The sequence below is a fragment of the Mercenaria mercenaria genome, chromosome 1 (assembly GCF_021730395.1).
Source record: "Mercenaria mercenaria strain notata chromosome 1, MADL_Memer_1, whole genome shotgun sequence".
Classification (NCBI taxonomy): domain Eukaryota; kingdom Metazoa; phylum Mollusca; class Bivalvia; order Venerida; family Veneridae; genus Mercenaria; species Mercenaria mercenaria.
In genome coordinates, this window is record NC_069361.1 from 95,333,046 (window position 1) to 95,347,389 (window position 14,344).

Genomic DNA, 14,344 nt, shown 5'->3' on the forward strand with positions numbered 1-14,344 from the left:
TTACCTTGCATTAGTACAAATGTATCTCTCTTTTCCGACTTTGCGGTTTGTTTGGAGAAGTTTTGTTTGTAAGCATGTATCTCAGTATCCACTAATGGAAATGGATTGTAGTTTACATTTTGAGATTGGATGTGGCTTGGTTAATCCATAATCAATAATTTTTATCCTGATATATTTTTTAAAACAAATACACAATAAAAGAAATCACCAGAAAATGTACCATCGTTTACATATTTACAAGAGCTGTAAGGGGACAGCAATGCTCGGCTATTCGAAGGTTTGTTTTCTTTTTTCATTAAAAACGGACGACGGACACAGCGTTATCACAACAGCTCACCATGAGCAATTTATGCTCAGGTGAGCTAAAAATTAGGTATCAGAAAATTAATGCGATATTTTGTAAGATATAGCTTTGCAATTTAATTACTGACAAACTATATGTTATTGAAACACACGAGAATGAATTGTTTTTACTATTTTTTTTATATTCAAATTGTAACATTTTACTCGAGTTAAAATGCCAGTTATAAATATCTATATTCAACAATCATGAAATACATACTCCCCTTTGGTGCACTGGTCAAGACCACGGGGAAACTATTATTGCCGCGTCGGCCCGGATTCGATTCCACACTCGAGCATTTTTTAATACTCTTGATTTGACATTTTCAGATAGTTTAGAAAAAAAAATGATATTCTTATGTTCATAATATGGCCAATCTTCAATTTTAAAGAAAGATCATTTTTGGGCCAAAATCAGGAAGTTATTGCTAAATGCTTTTAACCTTGTACAAGAGTTTTGTTTTCTGAAAAGGCGACATTTTTCTTTTTCTTAAGGCTAAAATAAAATATTATAAGTAAAAATCTATCTAAAAAGTAGAACATTTTCTTGTTATAACATATCTTATTACTATCTACATAAAACAGAACATTTCGCAGAATATTTCGCAAACATGCGTGAAAATACATTTTTTCTCTGTGTAAAATGTTCAATTCTAGCTACGTAATATTTGAATTTTTTACTGATATATGTAAGTAGCTAATGTTTAAAATGTACGTATCTACCAACTGCAGTTAGAAACAGACAACAGACTCAATAGATGTTTTCAAAACTGAAGTGGAGTTTAAAGTGTTAAATGGAATACTTTCGGGAAAAATCAAGTGTTGCTTTTAGGAAATCGCGAGTGTTACTCGAAAGATCGCAAGAATTGCTCGGTAAAAGACCGATAAATCGGAAAGAGTATAGATATATCGATCCTGTCGGACGAACCCGTAAGTTGCTTTCTGTATTTATAATATTTAGTTAAACGAGAAGAGTCCTATACTCGCATGTTTTAGCATATTACTGACCAGTACGCATTTTGCAACATACGGAATTAATTGAAACAGTTTAATATTAATTATATTATTTCAGTTTTAAGATTAACAATTGCATCCTCTTTGTAAGATAAAATAAATATAACGGGATATTTTTCTTTAACTATTTGAGGGACCTTTCAAACTGGCTAATGAAAAGTGGTTCTACCCAGCTGCCTGCCCATCCGTTCGGGCCTGAAATAACATCCGGAGAAGGTTTAATATCTTCTGCTTTTGTCTAAAGCATGAAAAGCACCGTATGACCAGAACAGTTTCATTGTAGTTTATTGTGACCCGCGGATCCGATCTTTTGTACATTTAGAAGTTACCACAATTTGTTGGGAATTGTTAGGAAAAATTAAATAATTCTATTCTTTGAGTTAATAAAAACATACACTTAGGGTTTAAAAGTACTTATAGAAAAAAAACCTCTGATCGGCATTACTAAAGCACTTAATATTTCATGCAAAATATGTGAAATTGAGCAGTTAGTGACATCGCAATCATAAGCTGTCATCTTAAATTACTGAATTTTAACACACCGTTTTTATAAAGATGGTATTCTGACTTAAATGTTGGGGAGACGGAGAAGTTTGTAGAATCAAAGAGAAAGCCTTAATACCACATCACTCACGAAACCTTCAGTTGTATCAAATTCTTTTGAGATATAGTCGATAAGTACACACCTGCTGCACTATTTCAATCCCTGCAAGTGTTTCTTCTCTGCAGTATGCAATCAGATAACAGATCACCGAGAGTTATTTCGTCTGCATTTATGAAGCAACATGTTTAATTTCCAACAGAAAACAATTTTATATTGTAAGTGAGAACATTACTATGATGATACTATTAATTATATATTCTAACACGATCCGATTCATTTTCCTATTAAACAAAGAAAGCAGAAAACAGTGAATTATTATACAACAAACCACTGTTCTGACGACACAATTATTACGTCATGGCGTCAAACGGCATAGCGGCGCGCTGGAAAAGAAACCGATTGAAAACGGGCAAATTTTTAATGAATGTCATCAAGGATGTACTTAAAAATCCTTGGTAACGTGTTAGAATCGAAATAATATATCTCATTTAGTGATTTGCTCTTGAATAAATCATTGTCTGTCGTTCAGATGCGTATTATTATATCACTCGGGCTGCGCCCTCGTGATATAATTCCTTCGCATCTGAACTCCAAACAATGACTTACTCAACGACAAATCACCGGATGAGATATATTATTTCTTAAATAATATATCCCAAACAGTGATTTGTCATTGAATAAAATCATTGTTTGGAGATTAGAAGGTAAGGAATTTTATCACGAGGGCGCAGTCAATGACAAATAACTGTTTGGGATATATCATTTCGATAAGGAGTATTATATGTACGTCCTTGATGATATCTATCAAATATGTGCCTGATTTCTGTTGATTTCTTTTCCAGCGCGCCGTTATGCCGTCTACGCTATGACGTACTAATTGTAACGTCAGAAAAAGGAATTGTTGAATATTCTAACACGACTTGATTCATTTTCTTATTAAACATAGTAGGCTGAAAGTTGTGCGTTATTTTACAACAATTCACTGTTCTGATGTCACAAATAAATTACGTCATAGCGTCAAACGGCATAGCGGCGCGTTGAAAAAGAAACCAACAAAAAACAGGCAAATATTTGATGGACGTCGTCAAGGATGTACTTAAAAATCCTTGGTAACGTGTTAGAATCGAAATAATATATCTCATTTAGTGATTTGCTCTTGAATAAAATTATTGTTTGTTGTTCAGATGCGTATTATTATATCACTCGGGCTGCGCCCTCGTGATATAATTCCTTCGCATCTGAACTCCAAACAATGATTTTATTCAACGACAAACGACTGGATGAGATAAATTATTTCTTAAATAACACACAGTTTTCAGCCTTCCTTGTGTAATAGAAAATTCTAACACGATCCGATTCATTATCCTATTAAACAAAGAAGGCAGAGAAAACAGTGAATTATTATACAACAAATTACTGTTCTGACGACACAATTATTACGTCATGGCGTCAAACGGCATAGCGGCGCGCTGGAAAAGAAACCGATTGAAAACGGGCAAATTTTTAATGAATGTCATCAAGGATGTACTTAAAATCCTTGGTAACGTGTTAGAATCGAAATAATATATCTCATTTAGTGATTTGCTCTTGAATAAATCATTGTTTGTCGTTCAGATGCGTATTATTATATCACTCGGGCTGCGCCCTCGTGATATAATTCCTTCGCATCTGAACTTCAAACAATGATTTATTCAACGACAAATCACTTGATGAGATATATTATTTCTTAAACAAACCGGGTCGTGTTAGAATATAGCGTAAATATTTGATCGGTAGCATCACAGGCCAAAAAGTCTGCTTTTCATTTATTATGAAAAGGAAGTCAGTAGCTATAATATTAATGCTGTGAGAAACAGTCTGATAACTTACAGTTTTGTGACCGCATCCATTGAGATGAATATCTTTGCAATATAAAGAATATTTATCGATACTGACAATGCCTGATCAAAATAGTTCCTATCCAGGTGCAAGAAACGACGTTTTAATCACTCAAAAATGAAGAAATTGGAAAAATAATGTACCTGTTTTAACTAAGAAAGGGATTTTGATAAATTATTCCTCATATAACATAAAATTAATCATGAATAAAGACTAATCATAAAACCTTTCTTAAGTCTATTCTAACAGTCATATTCCATTTCGTTATTTCAGACGGAAAGCACGTGCGACTGTTGAGCGTGTTCTTGTTCCTGGCCTGTGTTACTGCTGGTGCAATTTATTCCGCGATATACTACACGTACACCTGGAAACCATGTACAAAGAAGCTCTTCTACCGGGGGCCAGAAAATGAATCTTGCCTCGGAAAGGCAGACATATCTGTAAGAAACGTCAGTGACAAAATAATAGCTTTGCAGATTTGATTTTATGTTAGATCTGTGGAACATCTTTCATTTAAATTTAGATACAGTTTTTCATTAGTAAAGTAACATTGTCTATTCTAACACGATCCGATTCATTTTCCTCTTAAACAAAGAAGGCTGAAAACAGTGAATTATTATACAACAATTCACTGTTCTGACGTCACAATCATTATATCATGGCGTCAAACGGCATAGCGGCGCGCTGGTAAAGAAACCGATTGAAAAGCAAATATGTAATAGACGCCGTCAAGAATGTACTTTAAATTCGCTGGTAACGTGTTAGAATCTAAATAATATATTGCTCTTGAATAAAATCATTGTTTGTCGTTCAGATGCGTAGTATTATATCACTCGTGCTGCGCCCTCATGTTATAATTCCTTCGTATCTAAACTCCAAACAGTGATTTATTCAGCGACAAATCACTAAATGAGATATATTATTTCTTAAGTATGACAGAACCCCGCTGTAGCGCATTTAATCATTTAATAAGCTCCACCCGCCTGTTGCATTCAAAGCAAACCTTCCCTTACCTTCAGGATTATTCAGTAACCTACATGGTTTTTAAGGTAAGTTCTCTGTCAGGGAACCATTAATTTTATATTAATTAATAAAACGTCTATGTCATCACGTGTTTGATACAAGATGGTGTGCTCTTTCCGTTTCTCACTACATTCTATATTGTAACGGCTAAACAAGTAAATGACAATGAAAGTTGATAGGTAGGTTGGCGAAGGTAACTGTATTTGGAGGCAACAAGGGTTTTATGAGTCGTCTCCAAAACTGCTTCTCAAGCCGAGTTGTAGTTCATTTTTCTTGCTTACCATATTTTTGCAAATAACAGAATAAATAAAGCAAAACGAAAAATTTCTCTTTCTGATAGTAGCTTATTTAAACAAAGCGCGGGAAAGTAACATCTGGAAACAAGAAAGGTGCCACGACGTTTCATTGACAAACAACAACAATATTCCCATTTAGTTTTTATTATTGTAACATATCGTTATGATTTTCTATGGTGGCATATTTCTGCATACGATAACCAGATAAGTTTCGCGAAAATGTATCGAGCTTTCACGAAAAACAGAAAAGTTTTCGCGAAAACATAAAAGCTTTTCATGAAAAGAACTGCAAATATTAAGTGGAAAAAAATGCGTAAGTGCCCACTTCTGCATAAGAAAACCTTTCATGAAAAACGGTAAAGTTTTCGTGAAAATAAAATGTTTAAATTTTCGCGAAATTATTATTTTATTTTCACGAAAACTTTACCTTTTTTCATGAAAGTTTGGTCCATTTTCACGAAACTCATCTGGTTATCTCATGCAGAAGTGGGCACTAACACAAAAGTTTCCACTTAATATCTGCAGTTCTTTTCGTGAAAAGCTTTTTTGTTTTCGCGAAAAGCTTTTTTATGTTTTCGCGAAAACTCTTCTGTTTTTCGTGAAAACTCGATACTTTTTCGCGAAACTGGTCGGGTTATCATATGCAGAAAAATGCCACCATAATTTTCCATAAAATGTAGCTTTAAATCGAGCAATTTACTAATATGAATTAAAACAAAGCCTCAATATGAACACGAGAAAATCAAATACGCATTTTGAAAAATGTTACAACGAAACTATTCACTACTCGAAAGAAAGTCAAAGTTCTATTCACTATCAACTATTCAATTAAAAGTTAATGTTATCGTGCCGGTTAGTACGGAAGAGCATTTGTGCCATGTGCGTTTTATTTATTAACTCGAAATTTCGGGTTACTAACTCGACCTCGTATATTGCCCTTTTATCCGCAAAATTTGAAACTATCTGTCCGTCTGTCAAAAGCCAAAAATGTAAAGGACGACTTTTGACTCTTCGAAGTGGAATCATCTATCTACATATCCATATATTGTACCCAACATGTAGCGACTTAAACATATACTACCATACATCAATGTATGACCTAACCCATAACCTCTAGAGCTACTCCAGATTTCAAACTGTGTCCAGGATATATACCTTCATTTACATGTATAGTATGATCAGGTGTTAGGGGCTAAGCCAAAAACCTTCCAGTTATGGTCAAAATAGTGAAATATTCTAAGTTTGAATACTTCCCGGTCACATTCTATGACCTCTCCTCAAAATCTAGATCTATTCAGGTACCCAATCTAGTGATATTTTATGAGCAAACCCTGCCCGGTCGTTTTAATCATATGACCTTGTAAGGCTACCCGATGGAATTTCAAGATACTAACTCGAAATTTTGACTTAGTAACTCGAAATTTCCAGTCAATAAATAACATACACCTTGCACTAATGCTCTTCCGTAGGTTAGGGAACAGATCATACTTACCAAATTTCCCGAGGTGCGAATGTCACGTTGACGTCGTTTGCCATTCGCGACATTTATAGACAATGGCAAGTAGCCGGAAATCTGTTCTGTAGGAGTTTTGAGTGATAAATAAATCTGAGCAATCAAATGACGCTCTTTCTTCACTGCGGAGTAAGAAACTTTAAAATGGGCAGATTTAGTCAAAACTGGAATTAAAAAAAATGTGTTTGTTTTACATGTAAGATCAAAATATCTTTCACCATTTTTACCTAGCATGCGACAGGAAAATGCCCGTTTCTATAGAATTCTACACATATATACTGAAACACGATGCTGTTGAGAAAGAGGACGAGGAAAGTAGGGAAGATTTACTTGTGACTAGACCAGCTTAGGCAGACATTTGATTTGGTAGTTATCAGTCTTTTGAGGCTGCATCTGTTTCAGTTGCAGTCGTGGTGAGCTTAAAAATGCGCGATACGTTTTACACATACGTATTAATGTCGCGCTAACTTGTTCGAAACTTAGAGCAACGTTCGCCGTTTTCTTATATCCCAAACTTTTATCAGATGTATATACGATAAATTTTCAGTCCCTATGATACGTTAGTTTCTGTTTTTGGATAATGAATCAAATCAAAATAGTCTACTTTTGCATTTGGACTTCGACAAATCATTCCAGTAGCTTTTGTAATAATGTTTTTAACACAGTCATGATGATTTAGTTTCAAGCCAAGGCGTTTTTTCTCATTTATTCTACAAATTCGTTATCATATCCGCCCGCTTACCTCAATAGGGAGAGCGCATGTTTACGTGTCGCGGGGTTGCGAGTTCGATCTCCGGGCGGGGCGTATGTTCTCCGTGACGATATGAAAAAAGTCATTGTATCTGACATCATTCGTTCTCAACCTCTGATTCATGCGGGAAATTGGCAGTTACTTGCGGAGAACAGGTTTGCACTGGTACAGACTCCAGGAACACTGGTTAGGTTAACTGACCGCCGTTACATAACTAAAATACTGTTAAAAAATGGCGTTAAACCCAAAACAAGCATAACAAGCAAAACAAATGTTATGACATCATACTCTTGTCCATTCCCCGAAAAATTGAAAGTAGGATTTAGTCCTAATTTTGCTGCACTCCCGTTATGTTCTTGGCGTTTTTCATTAACTCGAAGCGACTCTTCTTAAGGCCTAAACAGACGGTAGGTTCTAGTTGTACAACACCAATTCTCTCAAAGATGTACAATTCTAAAATTGTACAATTTTCACATTCAGACAGTATTCCACTCCCATATAAATCACAGAGATTTACCTAGTATACATAGAGCATCAGGTACTGAAAAGAATGTAACCATTAATAATATAAGATAACTTCTAAACTCCCGAGTCTATAGTCTAATTTAGAATAATTCGAATTTTCTATGTCCCATGAATTTTATTAGGCATGACACAAATGAGCCACGCCATGAGAAAACCAACATGGTGGCTTTCAAAGCCTACTGCAATTAAAGAAACCGTTAGCGAACAGCATGGACCAGATTGCGTGGATGCTGGTCGCAAACGCACTATGTTGGTTTTCTCATGGCGCGGCTCAAATCATTTTAACTTTTCAGTGTCATCTTTTATCCATTATGCATTGGAAGCCAATTTATTTTCAGATTTGTATTTATTTTTTGGGCAATAATTTCTGGAATTTAATTCTCTAGCCTCATTATCAACTAATAATGTACCAATTTGTTGCTTGTCAACGTGGGTGGTACATAAGGCTAAACTAACGAAATAGAACATGTGCTAATCTGTAAGTCAAGACTTAAGATTTACGAAATCATGGAATAGCTTTCGTACACATGATAATATTACTGTTGAGGCCTTTAAATATTTGCAAAACAGAAATGTTAGTGCTGTCTTTCGTGGAAACTCGATCATGAGCAGTAAGTAGTTTCTCGCGACTTTCTTTTGTGAAGTGAATGGTTGTATTGTAATGAAACGTTTTAAATCACTCGAGCTCGTTTTGAGACTTTGCCTTATTTTTATATCACAAGTGGTTATTCTTGCTAATTATTAAGACCATTTTAAAGATTCCTTTCAATTTCATTTCAGGGCTTATATTTCAGGTCAACAGAAGAGATGAAACCGCTATACAAGAAATGCTATAATGCTGCTAGAGTTACGTACCGTGCGCGGAGAAAGTATTGTAAATCTTATAGCAGATATAATATCTAGATATATCTAATACTGACAAACAATGGAACAGATTTTAAGATTATTTGTACAGCTGTTTTGCCTGCATGTCACTCTGTTTTATTTTGACGTAAGCATAATTGATTTGATCAGATTATCTAGACGTTTTGTCTAAATTAAAGTTATACTAAGGCAAAGTATTTTAAGCAGTCATACCGCACATCTGTAATAGGTTTTTGTACCTAATGGCCGAACACGCCTGGCCGAACACGCCTACACTCCAGACAGACCTATCTATCATAATCTGCAAACATTGCTATTTACAACTTTGTTATTGTTGATTTTACATTATAACTCTTATCTTTTATACCAATTTACCGCACTGTTCGCTTTAAACCAAGTTTTATTTTTTTCATATGAATATATGCTGTCTGTAAATATGCCCACAGACGACAAATGGAAATTCTGTGTCAAAAAGTGAACACAAATTTACTATATTTATCGGTACTTCCGTATTTCTTATTAAATATTTATTTAAAGCTGCAGCCAAAGATAATACCTAAGGATGTAATGACTTAACGCCAACTACATATTTTCCCCAGATATTTTAGAAAGACCAATTCCAAGCATGCTGTGTCAAATTTATTTCTATTGTTTGTTTCATAAAATCTGTAGCGGATTTTCTTTCCGAAAAGTTCTTATATATGTAATAAAAGCCATATCTTTTATCTAAGATATACATTGGTAATATGACTTTTTTTTACATTTGCATATATGAGCCGTGCCATGAGAAAACCAACATAGTGGCTTTGCGCAGACTGGTCAGGATCCATGCTGTCCGCTTTCAAAGCCTACTGGAATTGGAGAAACTGTTAGCGAACAGCATGGATCCTGACCAGACTGTGCGGATGCGCAGGCTGGTCTGGATCTATGCTGGTGGCAAAGCCACTATGTTGGTTTTCTCATGGCGCGGCTCATATGTTGAGTAACCGTAATTTAAAGGCAAAAGTGTTATTTTCATAAGAAGTGTGCAAGTTTTCAGCCGAAATGAAAATTTCCAAAATAAGTGTTGTATTAGGATACCATTATTATATCTTCCTAATACTTAGATAATCTGAAATTTCATTTGAATCTAGTGACCAATGGAGTTAAAATTGCAATTAGTCGAAACTTCATATTGTCCAAATTGAATGAACTTTGTAAATGACGGAAAATAGCCAAATCGAAAAAAAAGAAGATCAAAATCGCTTGGATGATAGATTGAAAACTTAACGATTTGTTCTTTATACCAGCTTTGTGTTTACTTGGACGGACATATGTCTACTTTTAATAATTTTGTCAACTATTTAAAGAAAAATAAAGGCAAATCCGTGTAACGGAAAACGTAAATCATACAGTAGAATACGTGTAACTAAAGTGAACACTAGTTCATGAATTTTCTATGACAGCACCCACGTTACGTGTCAGATGTAATCAGTCAGTAGTTATTGTAGTTCCAAATTAGTTATTTGGAAAATTCAATGTTTTTATCAATATTTACGAATTTCATACATCGTCGCTTTATTGCAACTAAAAGTAGAAATACGCGTGTGGGCTCGGTATTACAGTCAAAATCTGACACAATCTGATATAGATCTTCTATAGTGTCTGCAGTTGGCAGTTTTTGTTTAATACATTTGTTTCAGTGTTATGTTTAGTTTAAGACAATTATTCTTTAAACTATCAAATATAATCAAAATAAAGGAATGCATTAAACTTTGAAACAGTTTTTCTTTTAATTCGAGTTATGTCGCTGGTCCGAAATAAGCCTTCAGGACCCTGTAAAGTATTATTGCGAAGGAAACAAATATCTATGCATTAGATATTCGAATTGGATAAATTAATTTCTTTTTTTACTACCGCTGTCAAACTATTTGTAATAGAAAACATATTATGATAATATAATTTTCATTGAAAGATAAAGATCATCTTAATCCTCTTTATGAAAATGTTATTAAAATTACATCTCTAATCCAAACACTGGACATACTTCAATGACTTCCTATGGTAGGAAAGAACATCAATACGTATACAAGTTTGGATTGATTAATAAATTCTATGTAATATACCATACGTTTAAGATGTGATAAAAAAAGATATCACAAAAATATATTATATATTTCGTTAATTCGCGAGTTTATATTTCATCTGGAATAGTTAACTGGTAGAAATGGTAAGTTTGATCATTTTTATTTATTTATAAAATAAAAGTATCACAATACATATGTATACCTCTCTTTTATAAACTAAAGGAATTTCGCTTTATTCAAGTTTGTGTGGAATACGAAATAAAAAGATTATGATTTTTGTAAGTATACCTGAATTAGGTAAAGAAATATGTTTTTACTATAACAGTCGTGTCTTTCTTTTCGGCAGTATAAAATATAATTCATAAGAAGGTGATGTATTAACAAACTGAAGTTTAGTGATATTTCAGATTCATACTATTTTTTATATTTATAAAATTTACTTTCCTTAAAACTTAGGATAATGAAAAAATTTTGTATAATTTTGGAATATAGTTGAAGACGTGATCTCCTTTATTCCAGGCGAGCAAGTTATCACCGGAGGCGAGCAAGTTATCACCGGAGGCGGCAAGGCGAGCAAGTTATCTCCAGAGCAAATTCTTGGTAAAAGCAATAACCTTGACTGAATGTCTGTTTACTTGTGTTTAAGAAGTACTCTCTATCGACCATGTGCTAATAAGGCAAACAAATAAAACGGAAAAATTGGCGTCGATTTTAATTGCCAAAATTAGAATTGCTTGGCACGAGGGCGAGAAAATTGTCCTGATCGTTTTAACAAAGATTTTTATTTATCTACTACATATTAAATAAATCATATATAACATGCGTCTGTGACGCTCAATCACACAAACGGTTAGTCGCACAGCATATTTCTTTTGACAGAAAACAATCATATATTAGATGTAAAACGAGCACATAGTTCAGATTTTAATTATATATTTTTGTAAAGATACCTGAAATCATAAGCTTAACAGACTCAATCAAACCGAGTCTGGTATTATGTTGCTTGATTGCTTCTAAACTTTCAAATGATCTTTTCACATACTTTACTAACTGTCGCAATAGCGGTCTTTAAGTGCCGCTAGGCGGCTGTAGATAGTCTCCTAGTACCTGGACACATTGTTGTTATATTTTCTGGTCCTTCAGGAACATGGAAGATTCAGTTTTACTATAAAAGAATTCCGCTAAACAGAATTCCACTTAAACCGATGCGTGGTTGCGTGGCGTGTTGCACATCTCATTACATCTCGTGAATAGACCCTGTTGCTGTGTTGCTTAATTCCCAGTGATCTTTTCTCAAATTGTGCTATATATAAAAGTACAGAAACGACTGTATGCAACAACAGTCTAGCGATAATATCCCGCGTTTTAGCATTTCTATGCTTCAAAAGAATTTGGATAACCTTATTGAGGACGTAATGGACTTTTTATATCAATCAAGCGTAGCTAAATGCTATAACTGAAAAAAATATCTATGTAGGAGTCCTCTGATACGTATACGTCAAAAAGTAATCTGCGATTTCCCGTCGTGGTTAAACCTATCAGATTAGGCAATTTGGATTCAATGTTAGTTCCTTCTTTGCATCATAGCAAGTTTTCTTTTTTTATGGTATTTGCTAAATATATATTCGACAGTGTGTAAATGATGAAATACACACAACAGTCGTTGTTTACAGTTTCCTTGAAAATAATAATACCTATCTTTTTTTAAATAATTGTCCGATTCGAAAAACCCCTTTAGTGCAACGAATGGTTGGACGATAGCTTACACATGAAATCAATTTATTGTTAGGAGTCTATTCCCCTGTAAACCTATGCTTTACCTTAAAATCTTTCACAAGTTGTGGTGTAAAGACGATACATTGCCGGACACTTCTACTAAGTACTTATTGTGTAACAGAGTATTCTGAGTTTGCTTAAAAGTTTCTCATTCAGTAGGAAGGTCCTTAAGTGAGTGTAAGTAAAATGTTACTTACAAAATATACGTTACCGGTGTGGGTAACGCGCACACTGGTCCGAAATCCCGTTTGTCTAAAATTCAGCATTAATGACGTCCGTCGAAAGGCAACATACCAAACATATCCGACTTGTGGTCCGAAAACTTGTCAGTCCAAAGGACCGCAAATCCGGAAGTCAGCATTCAAAACGAAACGTGACATATATCGGTCTAGCTAACCATTGAATTACTGTACTAGGCCTTCGAACTATTTGGCCCTCTGGCCATCAGATGTTACAGTATGTAATTATTTGAAATTTATTATTACATTTACAGAATTCCGAGAGGCATTTCGATTGTTTGACAAGGATGGTAGCGGAACTATCTCTACGAAGGAGTTAGGTATTGTCATGAAAACTCTTGGTGAAACAAAGTCAGATGCGGAACTTGCCAAAATAATTGCTGAAGTTGACGCCGACGGTAAGGCAAATATTTTCAGGCATTACTTGTTCTGACCTGAAACCAAACAGTTATTCATGTGTCGAATTTTCTGTACATGTATTTCATACCTTTGCCAGTCAATTTATTAAGATTGTCCAAACTGGCTTCAAGACTACAAATTAATCGACTGAAAAGAGTTTTTTTTTCTTTTATGCCGAAATCACATGACAAATTTAAGCTAAAAATATATGTTCCAGCAACATTTTCATCATGAATTAATACATAAAACATATCACGATAGATTTTGCCAACACCTTTGAATATGGTGGTTCTGATTCTATAGTGTATTTGTTAATCAAATCAAATTTTCAAGACAGTAAAACTAATCGGTTAAAACGTTTTCCGAATGGCCGCACCAATTCGTATGACGCAAGAAAAACTGCTGTACGTCAGGATGTAACATACTGCATGCGCTTTCTTTTGCAGGGAACGGAGAGATTGATTTTAACGAATATTTAGAAATGATGGCAAATAGAATGTCTTACAATGGCTCAGCTGATCAAATAAGAGAGGCATTTAAGGTAATTTTTATAACGAAAATTGTATTTGCAGTACAAAGGGATCTTATCCTGCACGTAGAACAATGGAAATTGAAGTTGTGGTTATTTTTCTTCCACCTGCACAATATCAATATTTCTGCCACGAAATAGCTAGGTAGCTATCATGATAATATTGTAAACTTTTCAAGAAATGTGTGTATTTTTCTGAAAACATTTCAGCAAAAAAAAAAAAAATGTTTTCTTACGTGGCGTAGGTTCAAGCCCCCGTGGCACCAAAATTGTTTTCCCTTATTTTCCTTATTTCTAGTTAGTTTTTACTTTTTTTCCAAGACTTATTATTGATTAATTGTACACAAGTGGAAATTTTTCATTTGATAAGCGATTTCTTGCTGTTCAAAGTGAATTTACCTCTGAATCGGAATGGGGCAGAATTAGACATTTTTAAAATATGAGTGTTCGAAATTTATCAAAAAGCCGGAACTTGATTGCTTTTACGGTATTCATTATATTTATTTCTGATAACTATAATGTATT

General features: G+C 34.2%; 1 protein-coding gene and 1 long non-coding RNA gene across 2 annotated transcripts in view; both read left to right on the forward strand.

The window, feature by feature from the left end:
* The first annotated feature begins 962 nt into the window (after positions 1–962).
* On the forward strand, positions 963–11,440 carry LOC128546673 (uncharacterized). The gene is made up of 4 exons (XR_008366146.1): positions 963–1,272; positions 4,112–4,278; positions 8,727–11,019; positions 11,396–11,440. It is a non-coding gene; the product is annotated as an uncharacterized LOC128546673 (long non-coding RNA).
* Positions 11,441–11,442: 2 nt separating this feature from the next.
* The window catches only part of LOC123564203 (uncharacterized), a gene marked incomplete at its 5' end in the record, with an annotated part of 31,671 nt that continues 28,769 nt past the window's right edge, over positions 11,443–14,344 (forward strand). Inside the window, 3 exons of the mRNA XM_053524424.1 lie at positions 11,443–11,476; positions 13,146–13,289; positions 13,737–13,831. Coding sequence (XP_053380399.1) covers positions 11,443–11,476; positions 13,146–13,289; positions 13,737–13,831 — 273 coding nt within the window. The remainder of the gene's footprint in view (positions 11,477–13,145; positions 13,290–13,736; positions 13,832–14,344) is intronic.